The 23,985-nt window shown below is 43.2% G+C and overlaps 1 protein-coding gene across 1 annotated transcript in view; it reads left to right on the top strand.

Annotated features, from left to right (window-relative positions):
• The first annotated feature begins 2,373 nt into the window (after positions 1–2,373).
• The window catches only part of HOMER2 (homer scaffold protein 2), a 108,560-nt gene continuing 86,948 nt past the window's right edge, over positions 2,374–23,985 (top strand). The window contains exon 1 of the mRNA XM_065412599.1: positions 2,374–2,486. Within this exon, the coding sequence (XP_065268671.1) occupies positions 2,374–2,486 (113 nt within the window). The remainder of the gene's footprint in view (positions 2,487–23,985) is intronic.

The raw sequence follows: 23,985 nt of genomic DNA, 5'->3' as shown, positions 1-23,985 counted from the left end.
GACATTTGGCTGTCATTATAACAAACCTCATGACAGTGAGAAAAGCCTTTGGAGTACAGCCATCCCGAAGTTTAGAATGATACAGCTGCTTATCTTTGTGACATTTTTAAAATTTGCTCTTAATTTTTTTTTAAACGTCCTTTTCCATTTTTTGAATGCTGGAAACGTCTTAGAAAGAGGCTCATACGGCTGTAATTCCATCTCAGGGTTTTAATGACATTAATAAATGACTCAAGTTTCACTTGAGTGGTTTATGATATCACCAGAACCCCTAGCTGGAATGTCAGCCTTATTTTGCACAGTTGGGACATTGTTCCTTATGTCATTGGTTAAATTTTTCTTCTTTGCTTGGTTTCTAGTTAATGCCAGATCGGCATTTACAATACAGCCATCATACAGAGCACCAAAACAAGTAAATTTAAATAATTTACCCACACCGCGAATCTTTAGGTTTGGGTTTTTTAAAAAAATATAAATTAATGTTCAGTAATAAAATGTTGAAGGTAGTCATTCTTGACAACAGTGTATATCTAAGCTGTCCAATCAATTATAATTCTGAATGGGAGGGGAAGTTAAAATTCAGTCGTCACATAGAAGATATCTTTGCACAGCATAACAATGTATGTGTGCAACACAGTGACAAAAAATGGAAGTGGGATAAACAGAGAAAATTAGCTTCAGAACATATTTGCAAACTTACATCTGCAAAATGAACATTTATTTATGGAATTCATAGAGAATAGTGTGTGTATGTGGTGATGGGGAGGTAAATTACAGTAACTCCAGTTACTGGAGAAGAGAAGTCACATTACGGTCACAAAATGACAAACCCAGGTAACTGAAGTATCTAGCATAATATAATTAGCAAATGTTAATGCAAGCAGGGTTGTGTATTTTTGGGATTGTCTTGATTTTAACAAGATGATCGTGTGTCCCACAAGCCATCCTAAAGCTGTTTCAGGGCCAGCAAAAGATCATCATATTGTGATTTTGCATCTTGATGATAGTTTGACACAATTTCATCAGACTATATTACGAAATGACAGTCAAACTCACAACAGTAGCACTCTGAAAGGACAAATATAGAGAGGAGGCGATAGACACGGCTAGAACTGTGCAAAACTCAGAAAAACTGGGAGGCAGCACTGTTAATGGAACTCCAGAAACCTGGAACCAAGTGGAAATGAGTGCAATTCCACAGAAGGATCAATTTGGACCATGGTGTCAGCTCCTGTCACTCACTGACTAATTAATAAGCACTTAGTCTATATGTGCTTTAGCTTCCCCATCTGTGAGAATAGTTTTCGAAGCTCAAAGCACATTCCCTGAATTTAGAAACCAACCTGCATGCTTAGAGATGGAGCTGAAACTTCCCCAAAATCTGTGGTGTTTGGTTTGTCCATTGGTACAGCTCGTGGAAAGGCCATAACTTTCAGAACCAGAGGGGATTGTTCCCAAACTTTGGGGTGCAGGGATCGGAGTGTGTGTGTGTGTGTGTGTGTGTGTGTGTGTGTGTGTAGGGGTGCAGGTGGCATTGGAGGAGGCTCCAATCCCTGGGGTCAGAGGTTGGCTCATATGGCGGAGCTGGCGTGGAGGGCTGCACAGTGGATCTCTCCCAGAGTCTTGGGGTTCTGGGGCCAGGGCTCGGCCTAGGCCGATCTCCGCCTGGGTTCCCTCCACAAAGCTTGGCTCTGGACTCGATTTGCCCCCGGTTCCTTTGGTCCAAGCCCACGTCCGCCAGACACTAAGCGGACAGGGTGTAGGGCTGCCCGCCGGGGGGGGGGCAAGTGGGGCAATTTGCCCCAGGCCGGGGCCCCCCATGAGAATATAGTATTCTATGGTATTGCAACTTTTTTTTATGGAAGGGGCCCCTGAAATTGCTTTGCCCCAGGCACCCTGAATCCTCTGGGCGGCCCTGGCAGGGTGAGGACTCAGGGCAGGGGCACGTTTGGCGGCAGGGGGCGCCTGGAGGGGAGAGGGAGCCCTGCCCAGCCGCTGCCGGGGGATCGCAGGCAGCATGGGCAGCAGCGTGTGGCTCTGCCCGCCGCCCTGCCGGTGGGAGGCGGCTGCGCGAAGCAGGTGGGGACTCGCAGCCGCCGCCTCCCCCAACTCCGCGGTGCGAGGGAGCTCCCGGGAGAACCCCCCAGCTCCCGCCTCCCTGCCCGGCGCGGTGTCTGCGGGAGGCTGGTCGCTGCCCCCGCCGCTGGGAGAGGAGGTTATGTAAGGGGAGGAGGAGGAGGAGCAGGACGGCTGCCGCCGCCGAGCAGGCACAGGGAGAAGCCGCCGCCCGCCCGGCTCTCGGGAGAGTCGCTGCAGCCGCCGGGGCCGGCCCGGGATGCGCAGGAGCTGAGCGCGCGAGCAGCCGGCGGCCGCATGTGCGAAGTTGGGACTCGCCCCGCGCCCGCCGGGGACAGAGGCGAGAACCCCGGGGGCGCGCCGGGGCTGCAGGCTGCGGGCGCCGCCGGGGACAAGTGCCGAGACATGGGGTGAGTGTCCCCGGGAGCCCGCGCCCCCCACGGCCGCTGCCTTCCCTTCCTGCCCCGGGGTCTCAGGTCGGGCTGTCCCCACCTGCCGCCACTCCCCCGGGGGGTCTCTAGCGAGCCGTGTTGAACTTGCAGCCCCGGGCGCGGCCAGACCCCGCTCCCGGGTGCCGCGGGGCGCTGTACTGCGTGTGGCAGTTTGTATCCAGGGCTCCTGTGCCTGGCTCCGAGCCGCCACCCTGCCCGGCTAACCGGGGGCAGCGCTGTTCCGGGCTCCTCTCCCGCAGGGGCGGTGAGTCACTCCACGGCACGGGGCTGCTGGAGGGGGCTCTCCGGGGACAGAGCCGGCTCTGCCACGGACAGTGCTGTCTGCACCCGCGGGGCTGGAGAGGAGCGTGGAGCGGGGGCTAGGGGAGCTTGCCCGCGGACGGGACTCGGGTGCGAACTGAACGAGCGGGGAAACGCCAGATCGAGCAGAGGCAGCCCAGCAGTGGGAGACGGAGTGGGGCTGGGTGGAGCGCGAGCAGGTCCCTAATACTTTGTGCGCTCTGGCTTCGGGGCTTGGTGGTTGTGGTTGAAGTAGCGCAGCAAAGATTCATTTCTGGCTGGTGGATTTAATCTGGTCCGGGGGCGTTTACACTAGTCCTAGGACTTGGCTTGGGCTATGTTTTCTTTTTGGTTCCTGTCTTGTTAGTTATTTTTGTTAAGGTTCTCGAGGCCTTTGTATGAGAGTTCCTAATGAAAATGTATTTGCAGTGTGGTTGTTGCCCTGCTGGTCCCAGGATATGAGCCTTTCTTTGTTGTTATTTTTTACGTTTTAAGTCTATTTTTAAAAAAGCGTTTCAGTTCATTAAAACACTTTCATGAAGTGCTTTGAGATCCTCAGATGTGCAAAGTATTATTATTCAGTTTAATGTTTTTAAATGGAGTTTAACTGATTTTCATGCTGTAAGTGATAAAATAGGATCTTGTACAAATAATATGGATAACCAAAAAATAAGCATAAATGTAAGAAGGGGGGCAAAGTTTTTTAAAATTTGAAGATGTTAGCTTTGCTGTTAGCTGTAGAATAAAACTTGAAGAGTGCAGAAATGTCCTTCTAGCAGATAAACACTGAGGTATGATTTAAATGGCTAAAATGACTGAACAGGTGCCTAAAATATAATGTGAAAGATTCTAATCTTGAAATGAGTAATCTGTGCATATGTATAAACTCACTTAAAAGCAGAGGGTTTATTTTCAGCGACTCCATGTTGTAATTCAGCCAGAGTACTGAGTCACAGAAAGCACACAATAAACTTGTCCAAACATTATTGTTTGTTATATTTAGATAATTGTTTATGAAAGTTTTCTCTGTTTAAATGCACAAGATTGTGGTCTGAGAACATGCCCCACTGGACAACTCAGTTTGCTATTTCAGAGAAACTAATAGTACATATTTTTCATATCTTGTAATTTGAACAAGAGGGTAGAAGGTAAATACTGTGCTTTAAGGAATTTGTAAACTAAAACCTTAGAAAACAAGAATATTTTTTTCATTAAAAAAAAAAAACATATATTTTCAGTGTGAACTATGCCTAGACTTGAAATCGTCTTAACAAGACTGGAAGGTGGTATGCTGAGGGGATTCCAAAACCCACACATCATTTAATTTGCTATATTTGCTGTATGTTCTCTTACATCTTTCCTCTTCTCACCCCCATGTGGTGAGGAATCATTCTTTAATTTCTCAGTTTACTTATGCCATTTTGTAACTATGCAAGCTCCCACTACAGAATTTATTACAGTATCACTGAAGTGGCATAATTTGCAGCAGTTATGCTAAAGATAAATAATATAAACATGAACAATTTAAAAATGCAATGAATGTGCCTGATTTTGATGTAGAGAACTTTTGGAAAGAACGTGGGAGGAGGAAGTAAGTATGAGGTGATATAAGTGGATATTGATCAGCATGCTACACCAGAACTTCTCTGATGGGCTCATCAGTTTCTTCATTAAATAAACATTCATTTAAAAACAAGATAGCATCTTGCCTTTCAAATTATAAAAGTAAGTTTCAGAATATGAACTGATGCAATGCTGTCTCGTTGCATCTATAGATGGACAGAAAAATGGGTCTGAAGAACTGCCCCATTCATCTCAATTGGGTGGCCAAACAATATTTTCATTGTCATCCTTGTTAACTAACTTTAGCGGAATATTTTTAGCTATTCTGGCATGAGAGCTTGAATAAAAATTAGAAAAACATATTTAAAAAAAATCAGTCTGACCTGGAAACAGGGAAGTCATATTCCACAGAAAAACTATTCTTTAAAAGTTCCAAAGGATTTGAAGTCCACTGATCCACTTGCAGAGTGCTATTTGTACTTCTTGTGTATTTATGATATTACCTAGGCTATTTTGCATTAGGCGAGCCTATAATAAATACAAGGTGTCTCCCCCAGTGTGCCTGATTCTCCACCCATTCCTGCACTAATGTTTACACCAATGAAGTTACTTCAGGCTTATACCAGTATAAGTGAGAGGTGAATCAATTCTACATTTTCATGGTGTTTGTGGGCTGAAGATTCCATCTGTATTATCAAAACCCACTGTCTTTGATATAGTTATTAGTATGGCCTCATGCACAGTTAAACTTCAGTTCACTTTTGTAGTGTAGACAGGATTGAACCATGTTATAAATAATGCTAAAGCAGCTGTGGCATACATAGTGCAGTGGTCTCTCCCCCCCCCCCCCCCCATCTGAAGGGCCAGTCCAACCCTGAGTGGCGCTGCGACTTCATGCACCAGGGGCCAGGTTCTAATGGCTGGAGTGGGGAGCCGAGCCTACTCAGCTCTGCGGGACAGTATTTGCTTCACTCAGGACGGGGTTTTGTGGGTCAAAATGAGATGGTCTTGTGACTCCCTAGGGGGTCACAACCTGCAATTTAGGAAATGCAGGTCTAGTGAAATAAACACAGGCTTGGGAGTGAAGACACTTTGATTTTATTCCCAATTTTGTCACTTGTATATTAAGTGACCTTGAGCAAATCATTTAACAGCTCTATGCCTCAGTTTCTCCATCTGGAAAATGGACATATTAGTGCTTTGAGATGTACATTTTTCCAATATAAAAGTGCAAAGTATTACCTTGCTGTTTATCAGGGTTATAGACAGTCTGTTTTGAGAATACTGTTCAGTTCTGTCTGTGGTGCAAGAACAAACTTCAAGTGCGTAGGACACTACTTGTTCCAGCTAGGTCCAGTAACATGGCAGGTTTTGATAAATTTACATGGGACCTAGTCAGGATCGTATGGAGGTGGAAGCTTGCTGTGAATGGGGGAGGGGAAGGATAGGAAGGGGAATGAAGGAAGCTACTGAGACTTGATGGGACTTGGGCGCGGAAGGAGCTGGTTGCAGGCTGGTATGGGGCATCCTGGTAGTTCCTACTGCTGTTCCTATGGCAGTTCTTTGGTGGCTGTTGCTAACTGCTTTGTGTCCGCCCCCCGCCCTCTGATCAAGTGCCAGTGCCTTGTCCCCCGTCCCAGTGGCCGGTGCACATGCTCCTGCCCATCTCCTGATCCAGTGTCTTGCCAGAGTGGCTAGAAGGTGGGTAGAGCAGAGGTGTTACTGCTGGCTCCCTTCCTGCCAGCCTGATCTCGTATGCTGCAACCATGGCCACTCCAGCCCTTCCTCTGGGTCCCACTCTCACCTCTGTGCGGTAGTGTGAGGGCAAAAAACATGGTGTGTGTGGGGGGAGGGGAGGGGAGGGCTGAAACACACATTGTCCCCTTCCCCATATATTGATTGCAAAGGTACTAGCACCATCTCACCACCTGGTTCCTCCGCCCCGGTTCCTCGTGTGTAAAGTGTGGGAAGAATTTGGCTCATAGCACTTAAAATAGTTTTTGTGTGGTTGGCCATTATTAATATGTACTGTCCCTGGGTTTGGCACTGAGTAACACTACAGAAGTATGAAAACTGACAGCTACCTGAACTGTGCAAAACTAGTTATTTAGCTCATTAGCGTAAATCTCCTGTGAAGTGAGAGATCTAAAGAAGCATGGGGTGATGCAGTTCAGCTTACTATACTGCAATACTTTTTTCAAATTTTACAAAATTACTAAAAATGTATGTTCAGTTAATCATGAGAATGCTGCTCTTGTATAAAATGTCCCCTAAACAAAGAGAATTTGACTCCGAAGCTCATGGAAGTCAATGCAAAGTCAAGTCTTGTTGATTTCCATGGGCTTTGGATCTGGCCCTAATGTTGTTTACGTTGAAGAAAAATAGTTCTTTTCCCCCCAGGGCTAATTCCCTATCCTTGCAATCCTACTGCTGTGGTACTATTATCTCAATAGTCTGGCCAATATACTTTAACTATTCCCAAAACACTGCATATCAGGCTTCCAATGTCCAAGACTTTTTAAAAAAAATCTAAACATACCTCTTGAGTTATGTCTTTTCACACCTCAGCAAAGAACTAACAAAGCAAAGAAAATGGCTAGCTTATCTGTTGCTCAGATTTCTAAACTATATCTGCTAATCTAACAAAGAATACCTGTTTCAATTTGACCTCAATTTTTTTAAACAAAAAAAGCTAACATTCTATTGTAGAAGTGGCACAATTTTAGTTATTAAAATGATTTTAAAAGGTATTAGCTACATTTTCCCCTTTCTGTAATCTAAGACTCTTTTTACCATTTTAATTTCCACAATACACTTGCAGTTCCCTTTAATTTTCCAGATCCCTCGGTTACAAAATGTTGCGTGTTAGTAGAGAAATGGCAAATACCCAGTTTGGATTAGAGTTGTATATCGATTCTTTGCCATTGAAGATGGTGTTGTTCATATTTGTTGGATTAAAATTCAGCTGGTCTAAACACCTATTAGCAATGAAACATAATTTTAAAGCCCTTTTTAATAAAGCATTTGTATCAAAATGAAAATTAACCATCCAAATATTAAAACACACTACAAGGAAACACCATACAAATTAAATGCAAAAATGTACATAGAAAATAAATGGTGAATTATCTTGGTGTGTGAATTAATGTAGTTTAGTTAATATGGAACTACTTGTTATACCCACTTCTGCGGACTGAGGGGTTGGATTTTGCATAGGGGTGAAGCAGGAAGGAAGAGTGCCAATTCTTCTTTCTTCCCTCCCTCCCCCCACCTCTGGAACCTTGTGGCAGTCCCTCTGTTGAAACTCTCTGTGGACTGAGATCAGTGGGGCTGTGGAGGTGAATGGAGGCCAGGTTGCATTTATTCAAGAAGGAGCTATTCTTCACAGCATGCTCCTCTCCAAAGTCCACTGATATTCAAGCAGATATCTGTGCCTAAGTAATGCTGCTTGAAGCTGTATTAATGTGGGCTTCATGCCTGCACCCATCTGGGAGAGAAGGCCTGGGATATCTGGCCAGTGGAGAGAGCCATACTGCCATGGCTGAGGCGGTCAGAGGAGTAAGAGGGTTGATGTCTAGAGCAGGGCGAAATTTTTCAACCAATTTTTTGTGTGCAAAATGTGCAGATTTGGGTCAACCAAAATATTTTGTGACTGTGTGTCAATTTCACCAAATTGTTTTGGCCAGGAAAAAATACTTTTAAAAAACACTCTGAAAAAATCAAAACGTTTTGTTTCTACATTTTTAAATAAAATCATTTGACTTTGATTTGAAAAAACTTTTTATTTGAAATTTCCTTCAGTTTTATTAAAATGTTAAGTATAAAAAATCCTCAATCTAAATGAAATGTTTTATTCAACCCAAAACTATTTTTTTTTGACCCTTAATCACCATATATTTTGAATTTTTTTGTTTTGGGTCAACCTGAAACAATAATTTTTCCGTTGTCTGGCCGTTTCAGAAAATAAGTTATTTCCCCATCTCTACGTGGGTCTACCATCAATGGGACTTAATGTAAATTCTGGTTCCCTGAAGATCCCCTGGTTTCATGAGGTTGGGATATGGCATGTCTTGCCCCTTTCCTGCTCCTCAAAAGCCCCCTCCCACTTCAGAGGATAACTAGCTGGAAACTCCATCAGGCAAAGCTCATCTAGTTTTTGACATCTCTCCCTCTCTTGTTGGTGCGTCTGCAAGAGGGTACAATTTGGTCCTGTTTTTCCCCCCCATTATTTGATATTTAAGAACACTGTGAAGTGATCTGCCTTTTTCCCCTCTGCTAGCAATATGCTCTTACATCTTCCTCCTAAATTATTCTTTAACTGATTAAAGAATGCCAGCAGAATGGAGGGAAGTGGCATGGGCAGCTGCCGCCTTCTTTTTTCCTTTTTGTCCTTTAGTAGTGTTGGATGGAATCCTGTGGGTGAGAGTGAATGGGTTGTAAAAAGATATAAATGGAAAAGGTACAGAAAAGGGCAACAAAAATGATTAGGGGTATGGAACAACTTCCGTATGAGGAGAGATTAAAAAGACTGGGACTTTTCAGCTTGGACAAGAGACCACTCAGGGGGCATATGATAGTGGTCTGTAAAATCATGAATGCTGTGGAGAGAGTGAATAAGAGAGTGTTGTTTACTCTTTCACATAATACAAGAATGAGGGGTCACCCACTGAAATTAATAGTCAGCAGGTTTAAAACAAACCGAAGGAAGTACTACTTCACACAATGCACAGTCAACCTGCTGAACTCATTGTCAGGGATGTTTTGAAGGCCAAAACTATGGGGTTCAAAAAAGAACTAGATAAGTTCATGGAGGAGAGATCCATCAATGGCTATTAGCGAAGAGATGGTCAGGGGTGTAACCCCATGCTCTGGGTGTTCCTCATCTCTGACTGCCAGCATGTGGGCAGCAGGCGATGGATCACTCGATAATTGCCTGTTGTGATAATTTCCTCTGAAGCATCTGGCATTTTCTTTTTGCGGATACAGACTAACACAGCTGCTACTCTGAAACCTGTCAGAAGACAGGATACTGGGCTGGATGGAGCTTTGGTCTGACTAGTATGGCCGTTCTTATGGTTGGAGGGTGGAGTTTGTGGCAGAGCATGTGAGAGAAATCACAAACAGGGTTTCTGTTCCAAAATGCTGATAGTTTTACGTTTGAGAGAAAGCTCCTCTGATCTTTATTCAACAGATGTACCCCACTTCCAAGAAACAGTGAGGTATCAGAGCTTGTTTCTATGCCATACGGTAAAAATTGCTGGTCAGCCAGACCAGAACCCTCCAATGAATTCTTCAATGATTAATGTTCTTCCAGCACTTATTAATAGCTTTCATATTGTTGCTGTAGCAGTTATTCAGACACTCAGCCAAATCCAAGAAAACTATCAGTTCCTGGACACAGATCTCTGATGTAGTCCAAATCTGTATGAGGTGTATGCCAGGAATAAGGCCCAAATCATTTCCACCCAAGTGAATCACTACAGTGTCCAGTAGATCATAACATCTTAAGTCAGTCGGTTAGGCACTGCAGAGTGGGCAAAACACGATGCCAATGCAGGTCACCACTCTCCACCCCAACGGCCCTGTAGTGAGCAATCTCCATGTCATGGTCTACTCCTTGCTCTCCCACAAACTTTTGCAACCTTGTGATTCAAGAATCCCACAGAATCCACATGTTGGCAACCTTGGCATTACACATATTTCTTTTCCCTCAATAGTCAAGGTGCCTGTGCTGTGAGTTCCAAAACTTTCCACCACGTCTCTTTGGAAACACCACATTAATCTGCATTGAGGTAAGGAAGGAACCATTTGCCCCCTTTCCTCCCACCTGGAGGCTAGTAAAATATAGATTTTTCTCAAACAAGCAATCCAAGGCTTGCCTACCAACTGTCCTCATTTCCTGTCCCCTCCGCAGCTGCAACCCCTCTTCCTGCCCCCCCCCCCAGGCCTTCCGCCCCACCTCCCCACACAAAGTCATCTGTTTCTGGCTCCTACCCACCCGATATAACAGAAATGTTGGTTACATTGCCTGATGATTATTCTGCTGTGTAAACCTCCCCATAAATAATCCATTATAACAGAGACAACTTGTAGCAAGCAACATGAGTTGACACATTCCCCTGAACTACCCAGGCAAGCATAAAGGGGCTGCATAGAAACCTTCTCATGTGGCTTTTTTTTTTATTGGTACGTGGACACTGTAATCCCTCCGGATTGCACATCTGTGCAAGTGAAGAACTGAACATGTTCTTAAATACCATTCTCAATTTGGGTCCCCCAAAGATTTAGTGGGTGCCATGAACTACCTTGGATAAAAATAGACAGATTGATACAACTTTGACCTGCATCACACTAATAGTTTGATCCCTAGCTCTGCACACAAAAATACCCACCTAGAAACTTTTTGAAAAAATGACTATTCTCTTCAAAACCCCTAACTCAAATGACCCCAAGTTTGGGACACTCACCTGATCTAGCATCCTCCTGAGGCACACCAGATTTAAAAGGAATCTGACCAAGCATGTCAATTTTAGAGACTTAGAAATGTTGACCTTTAAATTAATGTAGTGAAGCAATCTTAATTATATTGGTGCTGCTGTGCCACTTTAGTAGGGTATTGCAGAGGAAATTCACTTTGGCCCTAGTTTAGCTCCAACTAAAGTCAATTGGAGTCTTTTTTTATTGACTTCATTGGGAACTAGATTGGGCCATCCATCCATGTTGGAGAGAGCACCTTGCATCAGTCTTGAGCAGCCTTTTCTGGCCAACTGACAGAGCAGCATGGAGGTGCTCTTGAAGGAACCACATCCAGACTTCCTTTGGTGGAGAAGGAACATCACTGTGTGTTCAAATCCAGCCCAAGTTGGTAGTGAGTGATCTGATGGCTCGCTGGCCTAGGGGAAGTGAGCTGGTGGTTTTGGTTCAGGGCCTGTCAGTTCTCCGGGCCTGTCAGTGCTGCATCAAATGTCATCCCAGTTGGCAACCTCAACAGAGACTGAGGATAGAGTGGATATTGAAGCTGAATTACTCTCCGATTTGGGATGTTGGTTTTAGGCCAGAATTGAGGCATTCTGGTGGGTGCTGTGGGGACCTTACTACCTATACTGCACCTCTTATGTGGATACTGGTTCTGATGGTCCATAGCCTTGCATCTTGCATAGTCATTTGTATCTATGCAAAGTGGGTCTAAACTGCTGCCATTCTGATATTGAGCATTTTACACACATTTTGCACAGATATAAATAACTTACACAAAGTGCAGACTAATGGAGAATCAGGCCCAGAGAACTGTAATCTCTAGGGGTAAATTCCTGTCTCCATTAAAGTGAATGGGAAAACTCCCATTGTATTGAGTGGGGCCCAGAATTTCACCCCAGGATTATAGAAGCATTAAAATAGCTTTTTTTTTTTAAAAAAAAAAAGAGTTGGTAGAGAGGGAAACAGGAAAGTCTTAACAAAGGCTTGTCTACTTTTGGGATTTTGGCACTGGTGTAGTTACCTTAGGGCAGGGGTCGGCAACGTTTGGCACACGGCTTGCCAGGGTAAGCACCCTGGCGGGCCGGGCCAGTTTATTTACCTGCTGACGCGGCAGGTTCGGCCGATTGCGGCCCCCACTGGCCGCGGTTCGCCGTCCCGGGCCAATGAGGGCGGTGGGAAGCCGCGGCCAGCACATCCCTTGCCCACGCCGCTTCTCGCCGCCCCCATTGGCCCAGGATGGCGAACCGCGGCCAGTGGGGGCCGTGATCGGCCGAACCTGCCGCGTCAGCAGGTAAATAAAACTGGCCCGGCCCGCCAGGGTGCTTACCCTGGCGAGCCGCGTGCCAAACGTTGCCGACCCCTGCCTTAGGGTAGCTGCATTTGTGCAAACCCCTAGTGCAGATGCACTGCACCAAAGTGAAAACTGACTTGCACTAGTGCGGTTTACTCTTCTTTCCACTGCAGGCTACTGTTTGCACCAGTGCAGTACATCTACATTAAGAGTTTGTGGTTGTGCAGCTACACTGATGTTACCATATCAGTGCAAAAATTCTCAGTGTAGATAAGCCCTAAGTGAAAGAGAAACCTGAAATCGGGATGATGTTGAAACAAGAAAGCAGAAAATGAGCAGAAACAAGTGAAAGGGAGTGACTGCATACTATTCAGAGACAGAAGTGGGGGCGGAAGCACTGGGAGGGCAGAGTAGAGAGAGAACCGTAGCCAGCGTCTGCAGTAGAGAATTTCAGCAAAAAATTCCCACCGCTGGTACCACTGATTCCACTGCATTGGTGGGCAGTTCAGCAAATATTCCCACTATTGTAGACAAGGCCATAGAAAAAGAATGAAGAGCGAGAAGAGAGGAATTGAGAAATAATTTAATTTTAGAGAAGAGATCACAACTGAGTTTTTCAAGCTAATTAATTACCACTGTTAATTTGATTGACACCAGAAAGTAGCTCCTAAATAAAATATCCTCCCCAAAAGATGGAATATCCCTCAAATCTCTCCCCAAGTGTAGAAGGATGGAAGTGAGATGGGCCCCTGACAAAAATGAAACCTGGAATGAAATGCTGAAGACAAGTGGCCATTTAAAATATTAAAGCACTCCTTTCAGCAGAAAACAGTTTTAAACTAGGTCAAGCTTTGACAATGTCACTTTAATTTCTCAAATTATAGTCTCTCTATGACCAAGTTGGGCAAAGTGCAGCAATTTATTTGGAGAGAAATCAGGATAAGAGGACATTAGTCTGTTTCTGTTTATGGATTTTCTTTATCATTTTATATTATGTTCAGATCTAAACATTACTGTAATACCTAAAATAAATAGCCTTAGCCATGAAATTAAATTTATGAAATATACATATTTTTGAAACAGCTGCTGTTGTGTGGGAAGTTCTTAGGTTTTCTGAAGGCCGCTAAATAAATGATCAAATCTCCAACTCTTTTTCTTCCTGGAGTACTGTTAGTCATGTTTGTGGATATGGGTGTCCTTTCTGCAACTACAGTGTGTGACTTGAATTGTATTTTGGAATTAGCTTGTTAGGATGTAAATGTGCTTGAGGGAACACAGGCTGTTAGTACCAAGGAAGGTTATTGAAGCATCATCGCTTTATGTCATTCAGAACAGGCTAGATAAGGCATGAGTAGGGATTATGTGTAATACTTCTGCAAACTGTAGATGATTACACTGGATGATGCAGTTGGTCTTTTCTGATGATATTTTCTATGACTTACGCTAGCTGTTCTCTACCTGCTGTAGAATGAAGGTTTCTTCAGTGCTGCCTGCTGCAAAGTCACACTGCTTAGCACGTGTGATGCTAGTAGCCTTCTGCTTACCTCTGACCTTATCACTGAGGTTGAAACTGTTAGGGACCACTGTGCCCACTGCATCACTCAGAGTTATTTTGTAAGGTTAGTATTACCATTGGGATCAGGATTAAAAGGAAACAAAATATTTGTAACAATCCACATTTAGGAATGTTGGTGTTTTTTTAAAAAGAGGTGGATGGTAGATGACATCACTGTTGCTGGTCTGCTTTGATGACTCAGACGAGAGAACCAACCCTGCTGTGTAGGTGTGTAGGATTTGCAGGTTTGATGGTAATTTTATCCTTTCATGCTTAGAGCTGGCAGGACTGGGAGCTTTAGCTGGAAAACAACGACAGCTTTATCATGGAGAAGAGGGAGTGGATTTAAAACGGAGAAAAACAGCGTCTGGCTATGAAGGCAGGCGTAAAAGGGGCTACTGCTTATCATGCAAAACTCGCTCATTTCGCTGTTAACTCATCCTCCTTTTCCCTTCTAAATCCCCCTCAGTCTAAGTCTGATTGCTTTCAGCCATTTGTTGTGACTTGTCAAAATACAAGACTGTAAGCATTTTTGCAGAGGAACTGTTTTTTCGATTGTTTTTATTTTTATTTTGTCCAGAGTTTTCAAAGGCGCCTAAGGGAATTAGGGGTTGTTGTGATAATTGGGCCTACAAAGGTAACCTATTGTGAGATTGTGAATTCAACTGTAAGACGTGAGTCAAATGTTATAAAACGTCACAATAATCTATAAGAACAAAAGTTGGTGGAAAAAGGTACAAAAGGGAAACAGACTGGATTAGTCCAAACCAAAAGGCCTACTGATATAACTCAAGGACTGTGTTAAAATCATGCCTGGTAAACGAGAGAAGTGTGAGATCAGAAATCAATGAACCAAAATTGGTGTGTCTGGAATTAGGCTTCATTGGTAGACCTAATAACGAGGGGATGGGCTATTCCACCCATCAGTCCCTTAAAGGAAGAGACTTTGGGGAGAAAATTTGGCTATAGGAACAAGCTTCTCCATCATGGCTGCCATCTAGGGTTACCATCTGGCTGGTATTTGACCGGCCTGTCCAGTTTTTTATGGATTTGCTGGTTGCCAGAAAAATAATTTAATCTGCTGGGGGGTTTTGTGTGGGTCTAATGATTTGCGTTATCACCACAATACACTAGGATATCTAATGTTAAAAGTTTCCGTGTCCGGCTAAAGATGCTGCAGTGTTCCCACTTCCGCAGTTTGTGATAACAGATCGAAACAGTTGGAAATACAGCAGCCGTCTGCCCACTAACATGCAAGCGCACTAAGCGTGTGTGTGTGTGTGTGTGAGAGAGAGAGAGAGAGAGAGAGGGTTTGAATCACCCAAGAGTGAGGAGACTGCAATGTTATAAATCTTGTCTGTATGTTATATCTCTCTAGATACTATAAGTGGCTGTTCAAGGGGGGGAGCTGTGAAGTTGCTTTGTGGTTGGGGTTGCGATGGGCTGTCCGTGTGTGTGTGTGCGCACGCGCAATATTTGCATTTTAAAAGTGGTAATCCTCCTGCCACCCCCACCGTCTCTTGGGACCCCCGACCTTCTTCATCTTAATCCTGAGAGATGTCCTGAGCAGAGAGAGGGACCCAGATGCTGCTGCCACCTTTACCAGCTCTGGCTGAATCCTGAGCATCACTTGGGATGTGAGACTTTGCTCTCCGCCCTCCCCCCATGTGTTCTTTTCCTTCCTCCACCTTATTTCTTCTCTTTCCAATCCCTCTCCTTTTTCCTTCTGTCTGATAAGAGTCTGGCTTAACTGTCAAAGACTGTATATTTTGCAACACTGTTGTAAGCCTGTGACCAGACAGTGGCAGCTAAAAGCAATGCTCGAAACAGCACGATGCAGGTACGGAGTTTGCCAGGTCTCTGAATGGCTGATAAGACCGTGTGCTGTGCCTGTGTTTTTCCAGCTGTGAGATTGCAAATGAGTCAACAGCAGAGACAGAAATTGCATTTTCTATCTTAGCTGTTCTTTTCTTTTCCCTTTTGTGTGTTTTGTTTTGTCTTCCTGGAAATGGAATCTTACATTTCAAAGACTTTAACTGCTTTTTCTTTCTTCTCTGTATCTTTAATAAAAGGTTGAAAGGATATTTAGTGGTGTGTTTGCTATGGTCCTAAGCAAGCTGAGATCTCTGTATTCCAAGCTAGGTTTAACACTGTTTAACATTGGATAGTGACTGGGTTATGTTAACACCTTTGACTCTTTGGGCCCATTTATGCCATGTAAATTAGTACAACAGGGCTCAAACCCCCTTGAAATTCACTGAGAGTTGAGTGCCTAACTCACTGGAAAATCCCAGCTTTCATGTCCGCACATGACCTAGTACAAGGGGACCCTGATTCCTGACTCGGGCTGCTAGGTGTTGCTATAATACAAAGGACAAACAATAGTAACCGTGGTTCTGCAACCTATTCTGACAAGACCAGGCTTTTTTTTTTTTTTTAAATTAATTCAGGCAGTAAAGGCCTTTTTGGAACAGGTTCAAAAATATATAGCAGTCTTGTACAACATATTTTCATAGGCCATCCCTAGTCTTGTTCTGGATTCCTGGATGTGGACTATTGGAATGTTCTGTCCCTGATTAAGATTTGCTTTTTCTTTTTTTTTTATTGGACAAATACTTGTTTGTGCTATGTGGTGAAACAGAGGTATAGCTGCAAGTGGAATCAAATGTCCTCATATGGAACAATATACTTTTTTCAATGCTATATGCTTTAGAACTAGCATGTAGTCTAAAAGGAAACCACTAGGTTTATTATTTGGAGGTAGAGAGTATTTTTGTTTTCTATGCTGCTTATTGAATTATTTATTCTCAGAGATAGGACAGTAAGTGTGATAACAGTGGGGAGTATTCAGTGTATTAAGCCTTTTTCTATGAAAAAGTATTCTTCCAACAAAGTAGAATCCACACACTCTTGTTCACTTTCACTAAAGTTCCATGAAATTGAATCTTTGCTTTTGGGAAGTTACACTATAACAGGGGTAGGCAACCTATGGCATGTGTGCCAAAGGCGGCACGCGAGCTGATTTTCAGTGGCACTCACACTATCCGGGTCCTGGCCACCGGTCCGGGGGGCTCTGCATTTTAATTTAATTTTAAATGAAGCTTCTTAAACATTTTAAAAACCTTATTTACTTTACATACAACAATAGTTTAGTTATACACCTCTACCCCGATATAATGCTGTCCTCGGGAGCTAAAAAATCTTACCGCGTTATAGGTGAAACCGTGTTATATTGAACTTGCTTTGATCCACTGGAGTGCGCAGCCCCCCCCCCCCCCCCGGAGCGCTGCTTTATCGCATTATATCTGAATTCGTGTTATATCGGGGTAGAGGTGTATAATATAGGCTTATAGAAAGAGACCTTATAAAAACGTTAAAATGTATTACTGGCACATGAAATCTTCAATTAGAGTGAATAAATGAAGACTTGGCACATCACTTCTGAAAGGCTGCCGACCCCTGCACTATAATCTAACCACACACACAACTTGGACAGCTTGTTATCTCCATTACTTAGTCCCGCTCTCTTTTTCTTACCCAGATATGTGTAGTTCTGCTTCTCACTAGGAATGTGTTACACATATCTAAAGGTCTCTCTCTACAGTCATTAACCTAGGAGTGTGTGTCCTGTTTTGTGATTTTGCAAAATATCTATATCAGCCTTTGAAATAGGAGAAAAAATATTTTGACCGAAATTCTTCAGCCTTTAACTGAGCAAAATTCTTAGTGAAGCCAGTGAGAGTTCTGCTTCATTAGGAACTGCAGAATTTTTTTTTAAGTTATGAAACTGAAAATGGGGGAGAAATCCTGCATGATGTTGTTTCATATTGTGATGGTTGGGTCACAGAAACCCCTTTGGGACTGCCACCTGATGTGCTGGGACTACCTCTGAGCCCGTTTTCCCTGGCAGCTTGGGACTTCAGTACCTTGCCGTGTTTGAGCCAGACACACTTGCCTGTTACAAACACAGACCCAGGTCTGAACCATGTCCCGCACAAGCTGCAGGCTTAACTGAAACAGCTTTAAAAGTGCTCCTGTCTCCAGCACTCAGATACCCAGCTCCCAATGGGGTCCAAACCCCTAATAAATCTGTTTTACTCTGTATAAAGCTTATACAGGATAAACTCATAAATTTATTAAATATAAAAAGTAGGATTTAAGTGGTTACAAGTAATAGACAGAACAAAGTAAATTACCAAGCAAAATAAAATAAAACACGCAAGTCTAGGCCTAATACAGTAGGCAACTGAATGCAGGTAAATCTCACCCTCAGAGATGTTCCAATAAGTTTCTTTGACAGACTAGCCTCCTTCTAGTCTGGGTCCAGCAATCACTCACACTCCTGTAGTTACTGTCCATTGTTCCAGTTTCTTTCAGGCATCCTTTGGGGTGGAGAGGCTATCTCTTGAGCCAGCTGAAGACCAAATGGAGGGGTCTCTCTCTTGTGGGTGGAAACTCCTCTCTCCCCCCGTGTAGAATTACCACTACAAGATGGAGATTTGGAGTCACATGGGCAAGTCACATGACTTCTTTACAGGCCGACGCCATTGCCCACATGTTAGCCCGAACGTTCCCAGGAAAACTCAGATGTGAATTGGCGTCTGTCAAGGTGTGTTGTTGGCCAAGTACTCCCAATTACTTGAATAACCCCCTCACACTATGTTGACCAAATCTGCCTTAGGTGCTTTCTACAATAAACACTTTAAATACAAGCATAGAGCCAATGCTCATAACTTCAGATATAAAAAAGATACATGCATACGAATAGAATTAATATATTCAGTAGAACATAACCTTTGCAAAGATATGTTACATGGCATATGTAGCATAAAACATATTCCAATTATGTCATATTTACATTCATAAGCATATTTCTATAAAGCATTATGGGGTGCAACGTCACACACATAATTTCAATTGTGGGAACATCTGAAGACCCCAGTCAGGGACAAGGGCTGCAGTGTACAGGCAAATAATACTAGGATGGCCCCTTCTTCAGAGGGCTTTCAGCATTCGACCTTTCTGCTTCCTTACTAGCCCTATCTTATCCACTTTATCTCTCCCCACTGGGAGAGCACGACTCATACATTCCCCACTGGTGGCCTGCCCTTCCAGGAGAGGTGTAGGGCAGTGTGCCACAACTTCTAGCAGTTTATTTAAAAATTACACAACTCCATTAAGGGCAAATCACTGGCGAGAAGAAAGCTGAGACATTTCTCACTTGTCCATTGAGGTGCTACAGAACAGGCAAGGTATCACCTAGTATGTTTTAGGGGTGGGAGGGATGTGATCCCAGTGGTCACTTTGGGGAAGATGTAGATCTATATAAAATGTGTTTCTGGGGGCCTTTTATAAATTCAGTATTTGTAGTGATGATTCCTTCACTTCCTTCACCCATTGGAATTCCATTGTCCTTAAATGAAAGGACCAAAGGGATTTAATTGGTTAAGACATACACAGCACCTAATCAAATGAGTGCACTCTATGCCGTTACATAGCTGGAGGTTTAGTACCCTCTGATAAGCTTCACTTTAATCACCAGCAATGAGTGTTGATTATTGCAGTTAAAGTGACACTGCCAACATAAAACTCATATTAGTCCCAAATTTAGTACCATCCATAGTTATAAGCCACACCTAAGGTGACTGGACTTGAAAGAAGTTAGCAGAAAAATATTTTTCTCTATTTTTTCCAGTTTCTTTACTTTATGCATTTGATAGGCCTGGTTATATTCATTGTTTCTCATGTGTAACCCATCATGGGAGTTAGTTATTCCTTTATTGAAAACACCCTTGTAAACATCAATGAGGGAACTGAAAAACCCTTAGAAAATGTACTTAAAGGGATTTTCTAAAAATTTCCAAACAGACTATATTAACAAGTGCTAAAAGTGGACACTGTCCCTTTCAAGCCAAAAACAGAATGGGCTTGACCCCAAACTGAATGTGACACACCCCAAATTCAGGGAAAGTCAGATCTGAACTTGAACCGCTGTCCCATCTCCATATAAAAATAAGCAAAATAACAATGAAGTAGGTATCTGATTTGGTGCTCCTTGAGTGTTCAGGAATTGAGCCCTTGTTTGGGAAAGTCTTTCAAAAGAAGAAAAAGTTGCAACTACTTCAGGGTTTCAAAACCCATTCTTTGCACTTCATAGACAGACGTTGACTGATCAGGGAAAGATTCTGCCCTTTGGAATCCAAGCTTCTTCATGGTTCCTTGTGCCTGTTCCACTTTCTCCTGTGCTCGAGGTTCCTGGGGCAATGTCTGGGTATTTGTGAATGTTCTGCAGTTCCATGCTGTATCTTTTTGAGAAGCTTGAAGGACGGGTATCTTACTGGTGAATCAGTAGCTCAAGGCTTAGCCAAGTTTAAGCTTAAAATCCCCAAGTGCTCTCTTGGGTTCATAGACAGGATACTCTGGATTCTCCTCGAATGCTGCCTGAGACATTTCTACACGAATATCTTCATGTTGGATCCTTGGAGACTCCCCAACCCCAAGACAGACCTGAGCATCTACTCCCAGGATCCTCAGATTGATTCAGTAGGAAAGATAACAGATCAGCTTTCAAATGCTGAATTAAGATCTTGATCAAACAGCAGCTCATGGCTCTCCAGCTATCCGATACAGTGCTCAGCCCAGGGGCGGCTCTAGCTTTTTTGCCGCCCCAAGCATGGCAGTCAGGCTGCCTTCGGCGGCATGCCTGCGGGAGGTCCGCCGGTCCCGCAGCTTCGGCGTACCCGCCGCCAAATTGCTGCCGAATCCGTGGGACCGGCGGACCTCCCGCAGGCATACCGCCGAAGGCAGCCTGACTGCTGCCCTCGCAGGGACCCGCAGGGTGCCCCCCGCGGCTTGCCGCCCCAGGCACACGCTTGGAGCGCTGGAGCCTGGAGCCGCCGCTGGCTCAGCCACCCCAAACCTCTTCTGGAAACTATCTAGCTTTCTATGGTGCTATCAGAAGAGCTTTTAACATCCACTAGTTCAGAACCAGGGTATTTTAACGTCTTTCATAACGATTGTTGTAAATAAACCTCTTGAGGTCTGGCAGCTCCTCTTCCATACCATCATGGCTACTGCTGGCTGCTTTCCTCTGCTGAGCGGACCCGTTATGAGTTTTTCACTCTTAATGCAGTAAGCTTGCATGATTGTATTTTAGATTGATCACATCTTGGAACTTTTCTCCATGGCTTAGAGAAGAAAATTTAAAATTATTTTGGAGGAATAGTTTATATTTTAAACTTCATATTAGGGCACCAGAGTAAGAAGCTGAAATGAAATGTTTTGTTCATTTTGCATTCCCTGCCAGACCTCCTTCACCTGAATTTGTAATTGAAATCTTTCTGTCTGAAGGAAGTACAGAAACTCTGTGTAACCCATAAAAGACTTCTCTTGTGAATTGTAAATGTTACATTGCAGCGCTTCGCAACACATTTTCAAATACCTATTAACACAGCATAAATGACAGAGTATGACACAGGACTGTAACGGGAAGAGGTCAAGATGCTCTATTGCATGACCTCTAAATTATTTGTCAACAAAGCAAAAAAGACACATAACTATTAAAAATAATTTAAGATGGATTGGTAAATATCTACTTAAAAGCGTTGCCTGTTGTTTTTTTGATGTCATGAATGAATAGGCTCCATTAATTCATATACTAGATGGTCTAAAATATGGTTTCATACATGTGAAGTTCTAGACACAGTGATCCCAAAGACATTCCTGATGCAAGCAGACTAGTATAGCAGGGTCCAAAGTGTTAGAAAGATTTCCTATTCCAACTTGGCTCTTTCTGCAGGGCTGCCTTCCCATGCTTTTATTATTATTCTAGCAGAGAGATCCTAGAAGGTAGTTTTGGGTAATTGCTTTCCCTCTCCTAAGGGTTCTCCCCCACAAGATTCCATCTTATCACCCCTTCTCTTCAATGTGTCTGTGGACCATTGGGAGGGTTAGTGAGGAGGTGTGGGTTGAGATATTTTCAATATGCTAATGACACTAGGTGTGACTTTCTGCGTCATGCAACCCAGAGTATGTGTCTGAAAGCAACTGGGGTGTGGATGAGAACCTGTTTGGAACTTGGTAGGTGAGGGAAAACAGCCAGAAAATGTAGCAAACTTTATATTGGTCCCCTCTGATGCCATATGCTCACCTTTGGTCAGTTGAGTACACAGTTTTGGGACCTACTTAGACTCAAATCTTCTGTTGGACAACTGTGGGCTGGATTCTTTGGTCCAGAGAAAGGGGTTGTTTTGCTTCTGCTGTTCTTATCTCTCTTGGACTATTTTAAATTATTTGTCAAGAGCGCTGAGAGCCTGGGGCAGGAGTTCTTATGTTTTATATGTTGAAATCAAAATAAATAATACAACGTTAATGGAAAAGGATAGTATGGGTTTTAAAAATATTTAATCTGTACTTTTTAGGTTGCAAGTACAGTATTCTTTATTGAAACTCTCCCAAAAAAGTCTACTTAAGTTCATAAATTCAGCATATATTCTACTTTTATTTTTTTATACAATTTGAATTGCCATGGAAACTCAATATGTGAGTGTCAACCATGCTGGGTTGTTTTACTGTTTGTGAGCCCCATGTTCTTAATTTGACTTCTAGTAATTTCTTAAGTCTTATCATTTATTAGAAGAAAGACCAGATGGTGGTGATTGATTTTGAAATTGACAAAGATGTGATAAAAATGTTACATTTAAAAGGATGTGATTATGTACAGTATTTGTTTAGAGACAATGTACATTATGGGCAGTTCTTACTTGCTTAACCAAGACTTATGTTATGAGCTGGGTTGGGAAAACATTGGGCTGTCTCTGCTTCACCTGAGACATTTCTGCAAGGACATTATTTTATTGGACAGGTTTCTTTTTAATAAAACCCAAATTTTAAAATGTGAATCAAAATGTTGCAGGTATGGCATAGGAATAAAATCTCTCTTTCTGTTCATTAAACAGCTCATACATTTCTCTCACCTATCTTTTTTGGTGGTGGTTATCTACAAAAACTTTTTGCAGATGCCATTCAATGGTATCTGAAATAATCTGGGGAATGTGAAGAGATGACGGCTATTAAACATTGCAAAAAAAATGTGTTTTTATTGTCAGTTCTAAGAAGAAAGAGGGCTCAGGACAGTCGTTATGATTGATCTGTTCTCCGAAAAGCCGAGGAGGAGGAGGACTACACTGGATTTTTGTTAATAGCAGAAGTTGGTATTACAAAGATTTTTTCATGCTGTTGTTAAATACAGGCAATATGCTTTGTGCTGTACAGAACACAAAGGAAGCTGTGTCTTTTGCCCAAATAACTGAAAACCTATCTATCGAATAGCAGTGGTATTTAGATCATTGCCAATGCCATCCCGTAGTATTGATAGTAATCCCAGATATTAACTACAAAATTAGCAAAGTGACAGGCTGTGCATGTGATCATTTTGCTAATAACACCAGGGGCCTGATTCTCCTCTCACTTTACACAAAAGTTATGACCGCATCATTCCATTGATTTAACTGGAATATACTCTTGATAGATGCTGGTATAACTGAAATCTGAACCTGGTGCTCAGTGTTATCTGCAGCATTGTCAACATGAAGGAAAGTTGAGGCCACTGGGATGGTGATCCACAAGTAGATACAAAATCCCTGCTGATTCGGAGAGTGGGCAGCTTGGAGGAGAGCTACGAGGAGAAGATTTTAAAAATATTTAGTCTGATTTCATTTCATAAAAAAAAAAAAATCTCTGTAGCCCTCTAAAGTGTTACTAGTGACCATTGCAAATAAATTAACACATTCATAGTGGGATAGTGCCCGGATAGCTCCGAGAATTCTTGATGGGATATGGAGCTTCTCGTTTCTAGGTTGTCTGGTTTAAATGTGGCCCAGATTAGTAATGACTGATAACTGCCACCATCTGCCAGTTTTTCAGTGGTGTGCATAGAACGTGATTTTGAGGTCTTAGTTAATTTCCTAATGGATGTGTCCACATCACGACTGCCATTTTGTTAGCAATTCCAGCAGAGAAGCCACAGACTGAGTGGGCTACGGAGACTGACCTCATATTTGTAGAGGCGGCCTGTCTCTCAAGGACAGGACTGAGGCACGTCATTAAGATGGTGTGGGGAAACAGGCACTGCTACTGCCTATGTTGTATGTATCCAGTGGGGGGGGCGGGGCAGGGCGTGGGGGAGAGGAGAGGCCATTGAGTCTGTCGCTTGACACCTTTCAAGAGTAATGCAATCCACCTAAAAGGTGGGTAATGGTTTGTAATAGTAGAGAACTAAAAGTCTGAATGCA

Source organism: Emys orbicularis, chromosome 10 (genome assembly GCF_028017835.1).
Source record: "Emys orbicularis isolate rEmyOrb1 chromosome 10, rEmyOrb1.hap1, whole genome shotgun sequence".
Lineage (NCBI taxonomy): Eukaryota > Metazoa > Chordata > Testudines > Emydidae > Emys > Emys orbicularis.
This window is presented reverse-complemented; position numbering and strand designations above follow the sequence as displayed.